The sequence below is a fragment of the Arvicola amphibius genome, chromosome 5 (assembly GCF_903992535.2).
Source record: "Arvicola amphibius chromosome 5, mArvAmp1.2, whole genome shotgun sequence".
NCBI classification, from domain to species: Eukaryota; Metazoa; Chordata; class Mammalia; order Rodentia; family Cricetidae; genus Arvicola; species Arvicola amphibius.
The window spans coordinates 45,250,440-45,271,862 of record NC_052051.1 but is presented as its reverse complement, the minus strand read 5'-3'; the positions used below and the strand labels follow the sequence as shown (position 1 = coordinate 45,271,862).

The 21,423-nt window shown below is 40.6% G+C and overlaps 1 protein-coding gene across 3 annotated transcripts in view; it reads left to right on the top strand.

Moving 5' to 3' along the window:
- The window catches only part of Ptpra (protein tyrosine phosphatase receptor type A), a 101,183-nt gene that overhangs the window by 52,859 nt on the left and 26,901 nt on the right, over positions 1–21,423 (top strand). For 2 of the 3 annotated variants that reach the window (XM_038330234.1, XM_038330233.1), the window contains exons 4-6: positions 9,599–9,683; positions 10,874–10,947; positions 11,299–11,435. In XM_038330234.1, the coding sequence (XP_038186162.1) occupies positions 9,599–9,683; positions 10,874–10,947; positions 11,299–11,435 (296 nt within the window). Of the gene's footprint in view, positions 1–9,598; positions 9,684–10,873; positions 10,948–11,298; positions 11,436–19,366; positions 19,419–21,423 lie in introns of those variants that run through there. The other variant, XM_038330235.1, reaches the window with a different exon arrangement.

Sequence of the window (21,423 nt, the reverse complement as noted above, 5' to 3'; positions counted from 1 at the left end):
AGGAAGGTTTTTTTTCCTAGCAAAATTGCTGTTCTCTCATCTATGATTGCATCCTTTTGGCTCAGATTTCTTGTCTGTTTCAGATTCCCTTAGTTGGATCTATGACTCATGGTGGGATTCAAAAAAGTACTTTTGAAATTTAATCCTATTTGGTACTAAAAATGGTATCTTTCAACTAGACCTTATAGTGCAGACCCAATACCTACCTGTTTCAATGTCATTGTTTCTGCAATAAAAGCAAGATTGCATTATTAGTTATAGTTAAGAGCATAGTTTGCAGACCCACACTACTTGTTCCTGTTCAATCCCAGTTCTGCCATAAGCTCCTTTATGAGCATAGGTAAATTTACTTGGTTGTATCTGTACAATTTTTTCACATATAAAATTAAAATGAATGATGGTAATAGCTCATACCCATAGAGAAGTTGTTTAATGAATTGATCTAAGATGGGCATAGTAGTGTAATCCTAACACTTGGAAGCAGGCAGATTTTTGTGAATTCAATTCATTCTGTCGATCAGGCTGGTCGTGAAAGATAAGTAAATTAATGTAAGTCAAATCCTTATTACAGTACTGTACATGGTGATAAGCAACCTTTTTTATGGTCAGCTGTTATAATTGTTACAACTTGTGCTTTGAGGAGGTTCCATAAATTACGTGGCCGGGCAAGGTGATATGTGGCTATAACACCAGCATATAGGAGGCCGATGCAGGAGCATTATGGTTCCAGAGCAGCCTAGGCTCTATAACCAGACCCTGTTTCCAAAAGGTCTGGGCCTAATATGCTCTCAGTGGATGCGCTTGCTTACTGTGCATGAAGCCCTGGATTTAGTCTACTACTGTAAACAAATAGAGTGTAGGCAGATTTTCCTTTGGGCTGCCAGCTCACAAAAACCCACATGGAGACTTACTATTAATTATAAAAGCTCAACCTTAGTCTAGGCTTGTTTCTAACCAGTTCTTATAACTTAACCCATATTTTTTCATCTACGTTCTTCCATGTGCTTGTTACCTCATCTCCATTTTGCCCATCTTACTTCCTCTTGTCTGGCTGGCGGCTTCTCCTTTCTTCTTACCAGAACGCTCTGTCCCCAAAAGTCCCACCTAACTTCTTCCTAGCTAGCTAAAGGTCATTCAGCTCTTTATTAAACCAGACACAATGACACATCTTCATACAGTGTAAAGAAATATTCCACAACAATAGAGATGTGTTAAATGTCCATAACTGCCACCATTCTTGATCAGATTGAGAACTGAAAACAATTTTGTTTTGAATGTTAAAGTACAGATTATGACCCATTCATAAAAATCTGTTTAATGGACTACCATCATTATTTTGTTTATTTTGTCTTAGTGGATGACCCTATTCCATTTCTATTCATGTTATATGTGTAATGTTTTGAAACTTTTCTTTGTTATGCACAAACATACATATGTATACTAAGTAGCATCATAAAATATCTTCTGTGAGTTATAGCCATTGCTCAGGGCAGAATGGCAAAATAACTTACACAGGCTGAAGGAATGAATATAGAAGGTAGAATTATAAAGTAAGCACAGTTGATTTCAAAGCATGGGTCTCATTCTGTACTGTTTTCCACTTAACAGTTCTTGAGATGACCATGGGTAATTATCTCCTTTAGTGCATGCTGAATTTAAGACTAATTAAGAATTACACTTGGAAGTAGCAAAGTAGACGTATTTCTCACTTTTGTAGTCTTAACATACTAAGATTTCTCCCAACACACATAAAATTACCTTTTAAAGATGAAATGAGGGCTGCAGACATAGTTCAATGGGCAAAGCATGAGGACCTGAGTTCAAGTCCCCTGAATCCACATACACCCAGACATGGTGATTCTCGTCCATAATCTCATTGCTCCTATGGCAAGATGGGGGGGGGGTAGAGACAGGAGAACTCACAGAAGCTCACAGGCCTTTTAGCCTGGTATACACAATGCAGTGGCAAACAAGAGATCCTGTCTCAAATAAGGTGGAAGGTGAGGACCTGTACTGTCTAATTTTATGTCATCTTGACACAGCTGAGAAAATGCCCCCACCTGAGAAAATGCCCCCACCTGATTGGCCTGTGGTGTACTTGATGGTTGTTGTGGAGGGCCCTGCTCACTGTGTGTTACCACCACTGGGCTGGTTGTCCTGCCTTCTATAAGCATCTGAGCAAGCCATGGAGAACAAACAAGTAAGCAGCACTCCTGCATGGCTTCTGCCTCAGTTCCTGCCTCCAGGTTCCTGCACTGGGTTCCTGGATGATGGACTACAAGCTATAAGCTGAAATAAACCCCACATTGATTTTGATTATGCTGTTGTATCATAGCAATAGAAACCTAAGATAGGACCTATGTCCAAGACTGTCCTCTGACTCCACACATCTATCATGGTATTCATATGCCCCAACTCACATACATGAACATGCATACAGACAAAAGGTGAAACAACACCTTTGTTATTAATTGAATTATCATATATGTATTTATTACTCTTAGCATTTTCATGCATGTATATGATATATTGGTCATCTTTATACCCTTCTACCCCATCTTATTCTTCCTACCACTAGACTAATCTTCCTCTTTCTAGTGATTCCCCCTTCAGCCTTCATGTCTTTTTCTTAAGATTTGTTTTTTATGTATATGAGTGTTTTGCCTGCATGTATATTATATATGTATGTATATGTATGTGTGTACTGTGTGCAGGTATGATGCCCATGAAGGCCAGATTAGAGCATCAGATCCCTGGAACGTAGTTACAGATGATAGTGAGCTTCCATGTGTGTGCCAGGAGCTAAACTCAGCCCCTCTAGTGCTCTTTTTTTTTTTTTTTTAAAAAATATTTATTTATTTATTTATTTATTATGTATACAATATTCTGTCTGTGTGTATGTCTGCAGGCCAGAAGAGGGCACCAGACCTCATTACAGATGGTTGTGAGCCACCATGTGGTTGCTGGGAATTGAACTCAGGACCTTTGGAAGAGCAGGCAATGCTCTTAACCACTGAGCCATCTCTCCAGCCCCCCCTCCAGTGCTCTTAACTACTGATCCGTCTCTCTAGTTCACTACTTTTCAAAGGGTTTTTTTTTGTTTTTGTTTTTTACTTAATGCCCAAAAAATTTCATTAATATTACTTACAGTAACATGTTTGAGGAGCTGTGATATGATTTAGGATTTTTCCATTGACGTTTATGAGTGGATTTTTTTTTTCCTATGTGAATTTGGTCTGTGTTTTTACTTTGCAAACATGATATTGTTATGTGTTAGTTGCTAGTGTTTTTTTTCCTTCATTGAAGAATGTGCAAATTTAAAGACAAAAAGAAAAATATTTGAAAGTTTGCATAGAAAACTGCATTTTACTCGTATTTCCAAATTCAAATGAGTTTAAGAAGTCATCTCAGGAAAGGTTAATTTCCTGCATAGCTGTGAATAGTTCTCATTTTACATATTTTCATCTCCTTTTTTCCCCCTCAGGGTTTAGTATTTCATAGTTTGTGTCTTTCCTTCCAAAAAACCCACTTTTTTAAAAATCAGTTCTATCACCTTAGCTTTTTTGTGGGGGGGAGGGGTTGTCAAAACAGGGTTTCTCCGTGTAATAGCCTTGGCTGTCCTGGAACTAGCTCTTGTAGACCAGACTGTCCTTGACCTCACAGAGATCCACCTGCCTCTGCCTCCTGAGTGTTGGGGTTAAAGAAGTGAGCCACCACTGCCCAGCTCACTTTAGCTTTTTATTTTATTATTTTTATCTTTTCTACCTTGCATTAGGTTTATTTTGTGCTACCTAGTCACGTTTTTAAATTAAAGCTGATTTTTTTGTTTTTATATTTCAGACTTATTAATATTAGATAGGTTTCAACATGCTACATAGGTATTCCTGTAGGTAGCTGCTAGCTACGGTGCTCACTAAGCTGCACTCCAGCTGTGGGCAGAAGGTTCCCTCATCGGGAACCATGGTGTCTCATGCTATGTAGGCCTGCCAACCTAATAACAGCCTTCTTATCTGTGTGGTTATGTGTTCTCACCACTGAGAACAAAGGAAATAGCAATTTCTTTTCCAGATTTTGTAGCCCACACTTAACCCATAGCTTTTGCTCACATCTCATTAGCTGAAATGTATCATGTGGCCACACCTTGTCTTAAAAGCATAGTATTTAACCAGACAGCTTTGTACTTGGCTAAAAAACACAAAGAGGTGTTTTTATTGTTTTTTTTTTTTAATTTTTAAATTTTGTCTGTGTTAATTTCCACTTTTATTGTATACTGATGAGAGAATATTGTACTATTTGTTTTAGGGGGTCTGTTTACACTGTAGATATACCACAGGTTTCTTTAAAAATATGTATATTAAAAAAATACATATGTTAAGCCAGGCTGTGGTGGCGCACACCTTTAATCCCAGCACTTGGGAGGCAAAGGCAGGCCGATTTCTGTTCAAGAACAGCTTGGTCTACAGAGCAAGTTCCAGGACAGCCAGGTCTGTTGCACAGAGAAATCCTGTCTTGAAAAAAACAAAAACAAACAAAAAAGTCATATGTTAGTTTATTGGTGCTGGTTGGAGCTGCCGCAGTGCAGGTATGATGGGGTCAGTTTCGCCTTCCATTGTGTAGATTTTGAGGACTGAACTCAGATTATCAGACTTTATAGCATTTGCCTTTACCTGGTTAGCTATCTCACCAGTCCATTGTAAGTTTCTAAAAACAAGCTTTTCTCTATTAGTACATGAAGTTGGGTATATATATATCAGTTAGATTGGATTTTTGTTGTTGTTGTTGTTTTTGTTTTGTATTTTGGTTTGGTTTGGTTTAGTTTGGGTTGGTTGTTTTTTTTTTTCTGCATCTTATTATGTGGATCTTTTATGTCTTTAAAACTTAAAATTTTAAAAGTTGACCTTTTATATTTCAAAAGTTCAAAAGTCATAATGTCTTCTTGGTAGCTGATATTTGTGTTTTTCCTTGAATTACTGTATTTCTAGTGAGTATTGGATGCTGACTGTGTGCATATTCAGGAGGAAGGGAGGAGACCACTGGCTAAAGAGAGTAACCCTAGATGATCTTGTTCCCCATTTATGCAGTGTGCTGAATGTGGAGAAGATAGCCTGTATTCTTGGAGCTTTTTCTTTGTTTTTCCTTAAATTGAATGACAATGTTTTCCTTTAACCTGAGTAAATGTTTTTGTTTTTTACTTGTCACACAGGCAATTCTGACTCAAAAGACAGGAGAGGGGAGCCAGTCGCCCTCTATCTGTTGTCCTTTTAAAAGATGTATGCTGTCCATCCGTGTTTCTTCCGTGTGGAGCCTGTACATCCATGGCTGTGTTGTTTACTGTCCTTAAATGTTTCCATATTTACCTTAGAAAAGGAGAAAGGAAACAAGCATTGTATTCTTATGTAGATGACAGATTCAATGTATTCTATATATTTTTAAAATTTTATTTATGTATATGTTCTGCCTGCATGTATGTCCCTGTATCACACATGTATGCCTGTTGCCCATAGAGGCAGTAAAAGTGTACCAGAATGGAGTCAAAGGTGATTGTGAGCCATCATGAGGGTGCTGGAAATCATCTCATAGTCCTCATAGCTGGGGTTCTTAATTGCTGAACCATTTCTCCAGCCCCTTTATGTATTTTAATCAACAACAAAAAAAATTGTATATTTGTCATGTCTCCATGCTAGTATTTTACCCTTTGGTGATATATTAGGACATAATTTGTTTTATATTTTTTTATTTTGTTTGTATGAGTGTTTTGCCTGCATGTCTATCTGAGCACCATATGTGCACAGATAGACACCTGATCCTCTGGAACTGGAGTTACAAATCATTGTGAGCCACTTTGTAGGTGCTGAGAATTGAATCTGGGTTCTCTAGAAGAACAAGTGCTCTTACCCACCGAGCCATCTCTTCAGCCCCTAGGGCATAATTTGTAAGAATTAGTTGATTTCTGGCTTTTAGTCTGCTATTATCTTTATACATTTTGTTTCTTGTACTTTTTCTCTTACTCTATAAAATGGTGTCATCTCATGGCTTTTAGGGATTTTTCAACACCCTAATGCAAAGCTCCCACAGCCCCAGATGATGTGTCAGCTACTTTTCTGTTGCTGGGATTGCAGATTACCATCATACCCAGCTCACTAATTCTTTGTATTCGTTCTCTCACCTGACTCCTGTGTTTGAGATCTCTGTGTTTACATTACACAAAGAAATAAAACTAATATGCTTGCCCTGGTGATTTATGGCATAAAGGAGGAATGCTCATTACCCATAGTCAAGTAAGTAAATAGCTACAAAGTTATGAGAGGTCTTATCAAGGGAAATAATGTGTCTCTATGAGAAAATACAGACAGGGAATGGTGTTCACACCTCTGGCCTTAGCTACTCGGGAGGCTAAGGCGGGCAAATTGCTTGAGTCCAGGAGTTCTAGGCTGTAATGCACTGTATCAGTTGGGTGTGCATCGATGTGGTGACCTGGGAGAAAAGCTGTTGAAGAATTTATTTCAGAAGTGATAAATTTAGTATCAGGATACCAGAGTAGACCTCTGGGGAAAGTAAGATTGCACATCAGGACTGATGAGTAGGTGAACTAGGCAAAGAACGGAGGGAGGCCACGTGAATCTGAAAAGTAATTGTTCAAAAGCATAAGAATGAATGCCTTCAGCTTAAGGATGCCAGTGGTTAAAGGTTGGTGATGAAGAGGAAGAGTGGCAGGAGGCAGTGCAGGTGGGAACTACTTACACGTTGTTGTAGACCAGGGCAAGATTAGGCTTCCTTCTAACAGCTGTGGCAGTCAAAGAAGAGACAGTAGAGGTCGGGCATAGACTGTAACAACAGAGAGTGGAAAAGAGGCAGACGTGTTTGATGTATTGATTTGTTGAGAAGCAATAATCTAAGTGTCGCACAAAGAAACACAAAGTAAAAGTAAGCCCTCAGGAGAGTTTATTTTTGCAAAAGGAGTGTGCCTTGACCCTAACTGGCGTAGCAAGCACACTCTTGGGCAAGGCGTGCATTTAGTTTTTGTTCTAACACAGGCAGTGACTGTGTCTCATCCTCCTGACGGGAGCACAACCTTACAATCTGACATGATTGGCTGATCTATAGGAAGAGGAAGGGTGTGATAGTCAAGTCTCAGAAATGTCTAGTGATTGCGCACGGACATGTAATGAGATGGAAAGTTTTGTGGAATGTTAACCCTTTCAGGGCCAGCTATTTTTGTCGGAAGAAAAAAAATGTTTCTAAGAGATTCTAGCCCTAAAAGAAACTGCTTGTGGGTCAGTTAGAGAAGATATACATGAAGAAGTTAAAGGGATTTCTCCGTTTCTTCCTTGAGCAGCAGGAGGATTAGAATGCTAGCTGCTGAATGGTAAAAGCATCTGTAATGCAGAAAATTGATGTTGCTTATGAAGGCTGTGAAGTTGAAAGTGGATGTGACCAGTAGGTAGTTGAGAACCAAGTAATGCAAATATGGGAATTTCTGTCAGGCATCTGATCAGATAGTAGATTGAAAATAATAGAATGTCCCAGATACAGCCCTGAGAAGTGTCTGCAGTCACAGAGCACTGCTGTTGTAAAAGGAACAACCTGGCAAAGGAGACAAATGAAACAGCCAGGGGACTTCGTCATAGGGAGAAAATGCTTCAAGGAGGAGGGAACGATCATCCAGTGTGAATGGTTTTAAGATGGGAATCGCATACAGCAATGTTTGAAAATTACCATCAATAGAAAAATATGGTAGACATTTCCTATCCCTTTAGGCTGGGATGGTGGTGCTTGCCTCCAATCCCAGACTTGGGAGATAGAATGAGGATTGTGAACTCAGGGCTGTACAGTGATAACTACTTTCAGTCACACACACACCCCTCTCCATCCCACCGCCCAAAAAAAACCCTCCACATTTCTCTCCAGCTACTGTTCCTTTTATTTGCATATATATACTCTGATGTAAAAGTCCTCATAAAATGAGAGGGTGTGCTCCTCTCCCCTCTCTCTATCCTCCTTTCATTTCATTTAGGCTTTCTTACCCAAACTCAAAAGAAACTACCCCAAAAACTCATCAGTACCTGTCATCTGGTTAAGCCAGTTTCATTTCTGTTTTCATCTTACCCTGTTTGAATTCATTTCTCCTTTGTTGGAGACTGCTTTTGGTTTTCTGCTAGATGACTTCCTACCTAGTGGCTGCTGCTATTCCTAAGTTAGTTTAGTAGAACTTTTAAACAAAGGAAAATCCAGTTATGTCCTTTCTGTTTTAATCATCCAATAATATTCAGAATTAAAGCCACACTTGTTGCCATGGCCTATAACTTAAGTTTTCTGGCTCCTGCCTATCTCTCCAATTATAGCTTGTATCACACTGGCCTTTGTGCTGTTTCTTGAGCCTGCCAAACTCCTTACCAGCTGGTGAATCAGATGAAATTATGACTATTTCTGTTAGATTTGGTGATTGCTGTTTGTTGGTCCTTGCTGAGCAGCTTCAGTGGAGCACTAAGTAGGAGTCAGTATAAATGTGTCAGAAGAACCTGAGGGGAGGAAATGGAGAACAGCAATGGTGTGAGAAGGTAGCTGAGACAGGATAAGTGAGGTCAAGAAGATAAAATGTTTGAGATGACAGCAGTGGACATAGTCCAGAGACCACCTGGCAGGACTAGCCTTCACATAAAAGGGGCATACCCTCACAAAAAGCAAAGAAACTCAGGTGGGTTGTGTGGTTTGTAATATGGAGTAAAAGTGGAGTCCTGACCTGGTCTGCTGCATGAGAAATGTGGCTAGGTACTGAGCTCGGGCCTGTGGAATGGAGGGAAGGCTTGATGCTCTACTCTAGCCAGACTCTGTTGTGGTTGGCATCCTGGCAAAGGGCAGCTGAGGAAAAAAGACACAGGAAGTGGTAGAAGAGGGATAGGAAGTACATGGCAGCTTTTGATGCATGGTGCATGTGGATCTAGAGGCATCTCATTTAATCATACTCCCTGTGCCAGGAAATCACTAGGGTTTATGATAGAACAATCTTTTTTCTTCCTTCTCCTGTTTTTTTCTCTAGGCGGAGCTCATTGAGACTGGGAAGTAGTGTGATGTTGGTCCTACATTTCTGACCTGCCAGTATTTATATCTCCGAATCTTTGAGTGCTTTTTTTGTATGCTGTTTTGTTTGAGCTCAAATGATATAGCAGTGAAAAAGTCTCTGACTTAAAAGACAAATTTTATCCCAATACAGTTATCCCAATGCAGGAAGTCATACAGTAAATAAATGCATGGTATATCAAAGACAGGTAGGACCCTACCTCATCCCCCTACCCAATGGCCCTAATGTGGCAGATGATATTCTTTTCTCATACACTCTAGCACATGTACTTGCTCCTTGCTCTTTTGTGTGCATTTCTGTACACAGCCCTTCTGTTTCTCATTTTGTTCTCTTGCTCTCTCTCTCTCTCTCTCTCTCTCTCTCTCTCTCTCTGTGTGTGTGTGTGTGTGTGTGTGTGTTTCACATCCTACCATCTGCAGAAATCTTTAATGGGTGGTGTGCCCCAACCCCGCATCGGTGTGTCTTCCTGCCCTTCATTGACTGACACAATTATCACCTGTTCTTTTCTCTTGGTTTCAGATGAGACACCAATTATTGCGGTGATGGTGGCCCTGTCCTCTCTGCTAGTAATCGTTTTTATTATCATAGTTCTGTACATGTTAAGGTAAGTATGTTAATGTTACTTCATTTGCTTAGAATATCCTGATAACCCCTGTGTCTCAGTAAGCCCACACAGTCCAGAAGACAGTAGGCTAAGGACAATGCGTAGGGCAAAGGGACGGTGACTCGTGCTAGTGCTTATATTAAAGTACTACTTAGAAACGGTTTCTAAACTGCAGTCTTCCTTAAGACCTAGCATCTTCCCTTTGCTTTATATGTCCAGACTAAGTCTCCTAATTCTAGCTGAGGCTAAAGCCTAGAGTAGAGCCGTGGTTTAGAGATGGAGACTTGGGTACTATCTTATCAGTGACAGGTGTTTAAAGATCTTCAGCTCTGTCCTTTGAAACAACCTCTTAAAAGGCCCCTAGTAAGATTATATGCACACAAAAAAACTTACTTTGTTTCTAGCTGAGGCTTTGTCCCCAAACCTCTCAAGGACCTCTGGTCTTTGTTTAGTAGGCAGATCTTAGGGGTTAAAATATTCCTCTGCCTGACCTCTCAGAAGCTTCTAGATAATGAACAGAAGCTAGGAGGGAACCTAAGAGAAAAAAGATTGTGGTTCATTTGTGCTCTTCCTCATGACGCTCTGCCCTGATGACCTGGGTTTAACTCTTGCCTTATCTTGAACCCAGCCTGCTCTGTATTCCCTTTGTTCTGCAGGAATTAAGAGAAGGACCTGTGTACCTGGCTTCATTAAACCTGTGTTCACTCATTCTGGAGCTTTGGGTTTCTCCCCATGACTCCTAGTGTGCTGAGAAAACACCAGGATTTTTGTTTCATAAAGATCTTATTATCCCATCCTGTCCCACCAATTCTACCACGCTCTTACACACACACACACACACACACACACACCATTATATTACACTTGTCTGTATTCCATCTGTTTTGCTGTATTCCACCTGTTATGGCTGAGCACTCAAGTGTGTGATGGAACTGAAGTTACTCAGAGGAACCAGGAGGGTCAGAATATAGTGTTGTCTCTGCTGGACTTTAGGATGCTGAGTGTAAGGAAGACCATCTCAAGGTGCTTGGTCAGCACAAGGAGCTGCCTCAGACATGCCTGACTTGTGTCTCTTTTTTAAAAAGTTTGATTTGACAGAGAGATTTAGAAAGGTGTAGTCAATAACGGGAATACAAAGACAGTGATTTACCTCTTTGCTTAGCTTTTCATGACAGATATTCTCTCATTAGGTTTAAGAAATACAAGCAAGCTGGGAGCCATTCCAATTCTTTCCGACTGTCAAATGGCCGCACGGAGGATGTGGGTAAGGCACAGGGAACGTCTGAAGAAGAAAAGCAAGAAATGAACATTTCTCCCCATCCTTTTTTATTTATTTTATTCGTGTGTATACACACACACACACATACACACATGCCATTGTGTGCTTGTGGAGATCAGAGACCCCACTTGCAAGAGCTGGTTCTCTCCTTCCATCAAATGGGTTCTGGGCATCCAATTGAGTCCTTCAGACTTGTTGACAAACACCTTTTACTGATGGAGACATATCCCTGTCTCTTTTTCCCCATCTTTTCAAAAGAATGAGACCATTATTCTCCACAAAAGGGATGGCATCTATAGCCAGGGCACCTAATTTACCTTCCCTTTTATACTGCAGAGCCCCAAAGTGTACCACTTCTGGCCAGGTCCCCAAGCACCAACAGGAAGTACCCACCACTGCCTGTGGAGAAGCTGGAAGAGGAGATTAACCGAAGAATGGCTGATGACAATAAGCTCTTCAGAGAGGAATTCAACGTGAGTCCTTTGTTGTTAACAAAGCGGAAGGGAGACCTGAGGGGATATAATATAGATTTCTAATGGATAATGGGTGAGAAATGTTTTTTTTTAACCAGGTTCATCCTGCTCCTTTCCTGTATAATTATGTAAAGTTTTTAAAAGAAAGAAATTGTTTCACCTCCCTCATCTACCCATGCGTTCATTACTGATTAGTTCACTCATCCTCATGTCTAGTGACTCATTTGTTTAATACTCACAAGCTTCTCATAGGTACCAAGTAATATTCTAGGTGCCATGGATATACTACAGAGCAAAAAAAATCCCAATCCCAGTTTCAAAGAAATCTCCGCCCTCTCAGGAAACTCTATTTATAAGAATAAAGCTTAACTATAAAGCCAAACAATTCAAGCCATAGTCTGTAGCAGGGATCTGGACTGTTATATAGCAAGTAATAGGAGTGGATTGATGTAAAAAGTAGTGGCTACAGCAGAATGCCGAGTATTGAGATTGTGTTTTCATGTCTCAGGGAAGCAGAATGAGCATCAACCAGCAGCTGGTGATCCTGGGTCAGAAGTTTCCTTCCTGGGTGTGCAGCTCAGTGATAGCTTACCTAGCGTGTGCAGGCCCTAGGTTCACTCCTCGGTACTACGGATTTACAGTCATGTGTTCCCAACCACTTGGGAGGCTGAGGCAGGAAGGCCACAGGTTGAAGGCCAGCCTGGACACCTTAGGAAGCTGCTGTCTCAGTGGAGTCTGGCTAGAATTTAAGCACAGTTTCCTTGAAGAAGCAAGGAGAGTAGAGAAAGTGAAGAGAGGCGACAGAAGTAGCAGGAGCAAGCGTCTGGGTGAGAGGAGGCATATTCAGAAGATTTTTAAAGGGCTGCACGGCAGAAGAGCAATGCTGTCTAGCTATTTCCTTCTAACTGACCTGTTCCCTCATGAGGAGAGGAGAAAAGATCATTAAGACTCAGGAAGCCCAGCTGCCTGTGCTCCTCGAGAGATCTCCAGAGAGGCTCCTGAGTGGTCGCTTGTGCTGGGGTGAGCTCTTCAGTGTTTCAGCTGCATTCAGGTCATCATATTCCTACCAGTAAACTTACTGGTTCACTCTGCTCGACCTGGACAGAATTGTTTCTTCATTCTGTCTGTCGTGCCCTATCTGGCTATGAGTAGACATTTATTCATGTCTTCCTAAGAAAAGTCCTATAACAGGGAGTAGTAGGGGAAAAACTGAGAAAAGGCTAGTACACGCCACTCAGCCGAGTGAAGCAGAAACCTGTGAACTAACCAGATTTGTATTTTGAAAAAAAACAAAAAACAAACAAACAAACAAAAAAAAAAAACAATTCTGCTTGCTATCTGGAGAACAGCCTGAGGGGACCAGGTTAGGACCCGGGAATGCAGCTAGTCTGCAACATTTGTTACAACTAGTAGTAACTTTAATAGTTATCACGTTAGAAAATTATTAAAGAGAGTGAATATATTTAAGGACAGAGAAGAGTAGTTCCAAGACTGTTGGCTTCCCTGGCCTTTTTGCTATGTGTCATTTTATAGGTAGGCTCCTCTCATAATGCCAAAATGACTACCCCAGTTCTAGGCATAATACGGAGGTACAGTCAGGTCCACTGGAAGAAGAATGACTGTTTTAAGTTTCTGGAGACGTCTTTTGCCACATGCTCCTTCTTGAAGTAGTCCTGGGTAGGGGAGAGAGTTCCTGCAGCTGCCTAAGGTCAGTGCAGATTATCTTTGATCCAAGCATATAACCCCATAGGGGACTTCAGAGTCAAAGAGGAAAAGAGGCTGGGGATCTGGCTCACTCTGTAGAATGTTTGCCATTCAGGTCTGAGGACCTGAGTTTAGATTCCCACCTGTGTGAAAAACTGGGCACTTTACTATACTTCTTTAATCCCAGAGCTAGGAAGGTAAAGACCTCCTGGAGCTCCCTGGCTGGCCAGACTAGTTGCTGTTTCAAAATTTAAAAAAAAAAAAAAGATAAAGAGTGATTGAGAAAGACGCCCATTATCCTCTTCTGGCTTCCACATGCACACACATACATCATACACAGGGCAAAAAAAAAAAAAAAAAAAAAAAAAAAGGAAAAGTGGCCATTTAAGTGGTTATATCAACCTCTTTTTTATTATTATTATTATGTATACAGTATTCTCAGTACTCTGCCTGCAGGCCAGAAGAGGGCACCAGATCTCAATACAGATGGTTGATGAGCCACCATATGGTTGCTGGGAATTGAACTCAGGACCTTTGGAAGAGCAGGTGGTGCTCTTAACCACTGAGCCATCTCTCCAGCCCCCTATCAACCTCTTATAACTGCTTCACCACTGAAGGGCTTAGGTTCAGATTTATATCTTCAGAAAAATCCCTGGCTTCAATGTAAGTAGAAAGGAGCAAAGACCTAAAGCCCCCACACTCATTTACCAAGTAAGAGTTAATAGAGTAATCCAGACCTCTTATTTTGTTTTAAACTGTTGAGAAAAGAGCACCATTTAACACTCATTATTGATTGAGAACATTTGGCACATCCCACCAGACAGCCTCACAGATGGGACTGTGGTAGACATTGTACTGTTCTGAATCTGTAACACCAACTGCTTCTGGACGATGGTGTGTGTGTGATCCTACTGACATACTTCTTTGTAAAATTAATTCTTTTGGAAATAATATCCCCTGAGGCACCATAATAAAACATTCTGGTAAATCCTTGGAGAGAAGTCCTAAAGGCATGATAGACATATGAGAGAGAGGGTGGAGGGGGATAGCCATTGGCTAGCATGTTCACGAGCTCATCAGGCCAGTAGTACTGGGATAGCAAGGGAGCATAAACATTGTTAGAACCTAATCTCCAGTGAGATGGTGTGACAGCATACTTAAAGTTCTCTTTGCTGGAGAATTTTTCCTTACGTTCATTTAGAGCTGTCAGTGAAGTATATACTCTCCAGCAGTCTACTTCTGTCCAGCTTGGACCAACATAACACAAGAGTCAACTGTACACCAGAGCAGATTCTTTTTCTCTTGGTCATCTATTGATATCAACAAGAAGTCATAAATGTCTTTTGAAGGAGAAGGACCTGTGGTATGTGGCAGGTCTTCTGTGTACATTGCTTCTATATGTGGTGGAATTCTGCAGGGTATATCCAAATTTGTAACTTATGAATCACATAACTAATTTATGACAGGAAGCTACCTTGTATCAAGTAGTTTCCACTCTGATGCTCAGTCCTAAGCTAGGAGTGTGGTCTTGCAGACAAGATCATGTACTTTCCCCTTTATGAGGTTTTTTATCTTAACTGTCATATTCAATCTTGCTGTGCATGTTTTAGAGTCCCACAGAACCTGCTAGGACCAGCTTTGCCTCAGCCTAGACCAGTTCTTTTCTGATCACTCAGTAACTAGATCAGAGAAGGATAGCCAGCATCTGCTGTATCCTTTCTCAAGATTCAAAATGGCCAAACAAGTATTGCTCCTTTACTGGGGGAGAGATGGCGAGGATAAGGAACAAGAGCTCGTCCTTTGTGTCCTTTGGCATGTCTGCAGCTTTGACTTTCAGAAAACTTGGCTTAAGTCACAAGCCAACTGTGGGTTTTGCTTTGTTCTGTTCTGCTTTTATGTTCACCGTGCATATCTAAAATCCATAACTTCCTGTTCAGTTTGGCATCATTAGTGTGATGGTCAGGTTAAGGTCCTATGAGACAAAATATGTGACCACAGCATAGGTAGATCAGGGCTATTTACCGCTGTGACCACTCTTTTCCTGAAAGGGGAAAACAGCTTCAAATAATGTGTTCAACTTTAAAAAAGCGTGTACAAAGATTAATCCCATTGATACAGAGATTCCAGGTAGTGGGGGTTCCACGTTAGGAAGGAAAGCCAGCTGTTAAGTCTGCAACCCAGCTGATAACTGACTCGGTTTATCATAATCTAGTATTGATTTGATTTGATATAGCCCAGGCTGTCCTGAAATTTCCTCTGTAGCCCAGTCTACCCAGGAACTCCAGATCTTCCTGCCTCAGCTTCCTGAGTTCTAGCAGGGCTGGAAGTGCTGGGATATAGCATGCACCGTGGACCTGGTCAAAGACCATGAGGCCTTTGTGTTAGTCGTTTGGTACTCTCTCTCTTTTCTTTCATCTTATACCCAAGATATAGCTGTGTTTTCCAGACTGGCCTCAAACTCCTAGTTGCAGAAGGTTCTTCTATCTTGGTAGCTAGGACTACAGCATATATAGTTCTGTATACTGTAGGATATATAGTAGCCAGATGTCCTACAAGCTTTTAAATCTTCTGTAGCACTTACGATCCCTGCTTATGTAGAGATTTAGCCTTTAGTAGGCCAGTGCTCCTGGAGCTTACATTAGCTTTCTCTGTAATCATCTTTATCTAGTAGGTAGGGAATTCATGTGGATATTCTGCTGTAATAGGTATCCACTAATGTAGGCCAATTCAGGCCAGAACCTCTTCCTCTACCTGGCCTAAAAAAGCTCCATTGTAAATAACATATCACAGTGAAATTCTGGATTCCCAGAAATTAGTTATCTTAAGGCCAGAGACCAGTATATCCTAAAAGATGCATTTCCCTTTGCCAGTGTGAGTTACCAAGGGAAATGTGATGTAAGTTCTTAAGATGACGTGGGAGGAGGGGAGAAGATGGAAATTTTTAATAAAAAAAATTGAAAAAATTTAAAAAAATTTTAAAAAGTAGGAAGTTAGCACTCAGGAGGCAGAGGCAGGTGGATTTCTGAGTTCAAGGACAACCTGGTCGACAAAGAAAGTTCCAGGACAGCCAATTACACAGAGAAACTCTGTTTTGAAAAAAACAAACAAAAGTAGTCCTTGACTGCTTGAGATCCCAAGTTTTACACCCAGAACCTGTGTGAAAAGACCCAGGACTTGTGATCACCGTGCTTAGGATGTAGAGCCAGGTGGGTCTCTGGGACTTTCTGACCAGCTAGTCTTACAGAACATGGTAGATAACTCCTGAAGAATAACACGATGTGTGAACATGTCCCTTGACCCATGTACACACATGTACCTGCACACATGTGAACAAATGTACACACACATATGAAGAAGTCAAGTAAATTGAGAAGTGGAGGATAGGGAAAAAAGACAGAGCTGTCTTTCTTTTGGGAAGACACTGAATAGTTAGCAAAATCAAAAATTCATTGAAGTACCAAGCCTCAAGCAGAACTTGCCCTGCCTTGGTGGTTCTGGGCCCTCCTCTGAAAGCCTCCATGTCTTCCCAGTTTTCAAAATCCTGGGAAAGAAAGTCTAGACAATGTTGTTAGGTGTCACTGCTTGGAACAGTCATCCTACACAGGGACAATAAGCAATAAAATGGCTTCAGTCCTAGAAGACTACTGTATAATCATCAGGTGAAGGAGGCTCTTTAAGTAGAATGAAAGATTTAGAAACCAGAACGAGCTGGGCATGGTGCGCACCTTTAATCCCAGCACTCAGGAGGCAGAAGTAGGTAGATCTCAGAGGCCAGATATATAGGGAGATGCTTTCTTTAAAAAACAAAAACAAACAAAAAAAAAACAGAATGAAAAGGACTGAAAGTTAATATGCTGATATATTATGTTTTATTTTTAATTAAAATAAGAATAAAGCCCCTATGATATGACATATTAGGCCATAAAGAATTTTGTCAAATGAAAGAACTTTTGTTGACATGCAAATTGGCTCTCTGACTTCCACATGTGTGCCTTGGCACCTTTCCCCATTACTCAGTCTCTCTTTCATACACAAACACACACACACACACGATGACTGACTTGATGATTTATTTCTTACAGCCTTCACATGTATGCCATAGCTCATAAATGCCCCCAACAGAAAGTCACACACACATACACTCAACACTGGTTTACAACAGTATGCAGAACAGTAGCATCCACCAAATAGCTGACGGATTTATAGCCTCATGAAATTCCCCACTGTCACAAAAATAAACATATTGACATGGCAAGGTATATTATGTGAGAAAGCACATCGCAGCTAAATGTAGATGTCAAGATTCCAAGTTTGTTTTTTAAAATTATCTATAAATACCTGTGTACATATTTAGGTATGTTAATTCAAGTCTAGGGAGAAGATGAATGCTAACAGTTGGTTTCTACAAAGGAGCGTGGAAGATAGGAAGGACCTAATGGGGAACTACTTTCTGCTGTGCTACTAGACTTCTATAATAAACATTTTGTTTTATGGTTTTTGTTTTGTTTTTGCTTTTTGTTTTTTTCTAGACAGGGTTTCTCTGTGTAACCCTGACTGTCCTAGAAATCACTCTGTAGACCAGGCTGACCTCGAACTCAGAGATTCACCTACCTCTGCCTCCTGAGTGCAGGAACTAAAGGCGTGTGCCAGCATTGCCTGGCTTTATATTTCTTTTTTTTTTGGTGGATGGTGGTGACTTTTTAGATGTAGGAAATGAAGCTAATGAACTGTAGTGTGCTTTGGTGGGTGGGTGTATTGCATTAGGAATAGAAGAGTTACATTTGAATTGCCAAGACATCTGTGGTCAGGTCTCTGTGCAAAGGTGTATTGCCAGAAGTGTTCTGGGAAGAAATTGACTCACAGGTAACTAACTTGAAGGAACAGTGAGTGTAAGACTTGACAGCTCTTTCCAGATATTAGACAGGCTTAAGAAAGGCTGTACAGTATTTCTATGACTCCCTGCTGATTGGAAGTTCATGGCTGTATCTTTCATGTTAGTTACAAACTGGAATTTTTTGTTGTTGTTCACCAACGTTTGTCTTAGGAAGAAACATTGATTTTGTTAACAGATTAAAAAGCCTCTTCTTGGGTTTCCTAAAACTTTTCAAAGTTTAAAGAGGAAAATAAAGCAAAAAAAAGAAAGAGAAAATTGAGTCCTCAAGAAAAGAGAAGAGCCGGGCAGTGGTGGCACACGCCTTTAATCCCAGCACTCGGGAGGCAGAGGCAGGCGGATCTCTGTGAGTTCGAGACCAGCCTGGTCTACAAGAGCTAGTTCCAGGACAGGCTCCAAAGCTACAGAGAAACCCTGTCTCGAAAAACCAAAAAAAAAAAAAAAAAAGAAAGAAAAAAAGAAAAGAGAAGAAAGAGGTAAAGCGGTGAGATCGTCAAAGCCTGTGGTAGCCGTTCTCTAGGGTTCCTACTTTTAGTAATAACTTGATTTTTAGAATACCAGTAAAGAATTCATGTATGTCATGTGACGGGACTAAACAGACATTTGGGTTACCTTGATGAGCTAAAACCCCACAAAGATCAACAAGAATTATGACACTGGCATTGGGTATTCACCATGGCTACGCTCTGGAAGGGCATGAATGGGAAGGCATGAGCTGTCGACTAGGTTTGTATTAGTGCAAGGAAAAGGCAGAAGCGATTAAGTACCTGGTGGTTGTGTTCTTTTAAATAGAACTGTTATAGAGGACCTTGGAGAATGCTGGTGACTGAGGTGAATTTGGCAGTAGCAGAGAACTGAGACTTCCGCAAGTTCTGGAGATTTCTGGCAGAACAGGGACACAAGGCAGGAAGGAAGGATTGAGAAGCCAAAGATAAAATAAGAAATTTTTACTACAAATACTGCCTTCAGAAAAATTCAGACTCAGGAAATAAATTATCAGATATAAAAGCAGCATAAAAATTAATTTTTGCATGTAGGCCATAAAAATCTAATACTTTTTAAATATATATCACTTATATTAGTATCTAAGATGTAAAGTATTTAAGAATAAACTTAACAAAATATTTGCAAAATCTTCAGAGAAAATTATAAAAATGTTTGCACACATTAAAGGAAAACATCTTAAACTAGTTAAGAAATAAATCTCTGGGTCCGGAAACTCAGTGTGTGAAGATGCCAGTTCTCCTCAGACTGATACACAGATTCAATGCAATTCCAATAAAAATCTCAACAGGTTCTTTGTGGAACTTGACAAGCTGATTCTAAAATTTTTATGGAGGAGGAAAGAGTCAAGACTAGCCAAGACAATCCCGAAGAAGAAGAACAAGGTGAGGAGAACTGCCTTAGCAGACACAAAGAGTCCTTATAAGAGAGTTTGACATTGTCGCTGGGGTAGACTGAGTAGTGCAGTAAAATACCAAGAGCAGATCCCGTGTCTACATGGAAACAGATTCGTCACTGAAATGCTGCTGCTTTTTTGGTTGGGGAAGGAATGGCCTTCACAATACATGGCACTGGAGCAATGGGACAGCCCTGTGGGAGTAACTGCAGTGGGTCGTGTGTCTCATACAGACACAAATACCAATTCTGTTTGGCATAGATACTGAAGTTTAAAGGACAGGATTGTAAAGTGTGAAAATAATATAGGAAAATACACATATGATTTCACATGAGAAGGATTTCTCAAACCTGAAAATGTTGGTAGAGTGAAAGATTGGCAAATGTAACTACATGCAGTACAAAAGTTCTGTTGATAACTAGAGGCCATAATAGAAAATGAAAGCTCACATATAACTATGAGTACCCAGAATAAAGAAATAAAAGGAAAATTACAGTCCAGTAAAACAACAAGAAAACATTAGGTGAGGCCCTGCATAGAGGAGAAAACCCTTTAACCAGTAAAGTGGAAAGATGATGACCCTGTTGGTCATATAGAAATGCAAGTTATGGCTATAGTTGATATAAAGTATGACAGTAGCAGATGTGGATGAAGGTACCAAAATGGAACCTGTTCTGTCACAGCTGGTATTGTAAATGGGCACAGTTAGAGTGAAAAACAGTTTTAGGCGTAGGAAGATGGCTGAGTCATTAAGAGTTCATAATACTCTTGCAGAGTTCCGTTCCTAGCACTCGAGTCAGACAACTCACAACCACCTCACTCCAACTCTCTGGGATCCAGTGCCATCTTCTGGCCTCTCTGGGGACACACATATACTGCATATACTTAAGACAGGCATACACATATGTGAACACAACTAAAGTAAACATTGTTTTAAAAGACTAAAGCAAAATTGTATCTGTCATTTATTAAAAAGAACAAAGGCCAATTACAAACAAGAGTCTGAATGACTTCAGAAACATGTCTTAGTATTGATGCAATAAAACACCATGACCAAAGCCACTTGGGAAGGACAGGGTTTTTTTTTTTTTTCAGCTTACACTTCCAGGTTACAGTCCATCACCAAGTCAAGGTGGGAGCTCAAAAAGGGCAGGAACCTGGAGGCAGGAGCTGATACTGAGGCCGAGGAGGAATGCTGCTTACTGACTTGCTCCTTGTGACTTACTCAGCCTGCTTTCTTATGCTTACCAAGGACCACCAGCCCAGTGATGGCATTGCTCACAATAGGCTGGGCCGTCCATCATCAATCGCTAATTAAGAAAATACCCTGTAGGCTTGCCTATAGCTGGATCTCATGAAGGTATTTTCTCAACTGAGATTCCCTTCTCTCAGGTGACTTGTGTCAAGTTGACACAAAACTATCCAGAACAGAGCATAATGCTGAGCCAAAAGAAAAGCAGGTTAGCCGGGCGGCAGTGGCACACGCCTTTAATCCCAGCAAAAATCCCAGCACTCGGGAGGCAGAGGCAGGCGGATCTCTGTGAGTTTGAGACCAGCCTGGTCTACAAGAGCTAGTTCCAGGACAGGCTCCAAAGCTGCAGAGAAACCCTGTCTCGGAAAAAAAAGAAAAGAAAAGCAGGTTAGCATTTTTTTAATTATGCTTTTATTTTCATCATAAAATACATTGAGCAATAATAAATATATGTGATACAAATTATAACAAGACAATGGTGAGCTCCAAGTTTACCTGTGGAAGGAGATAGAGGAGATCAAGAGTGGAAGAATCCAGAATGAACTTGGAGGTTAAAGTGGATGGCAGATGCACCTTTTAAAAGAATGCTGAGGTACCTCATCTTTGTTCCATTTAAGGTTTGGTTAAGAAATTAAATGGTCTTTGATGCTACCTAGTGTTTCTAGAGAATTTAGTGTCATCTACTCATCCAGTTCTATTGCTCGTTCTAGGAGCTAGGCAAGCCGTTTCTCAGAGTAAAAGC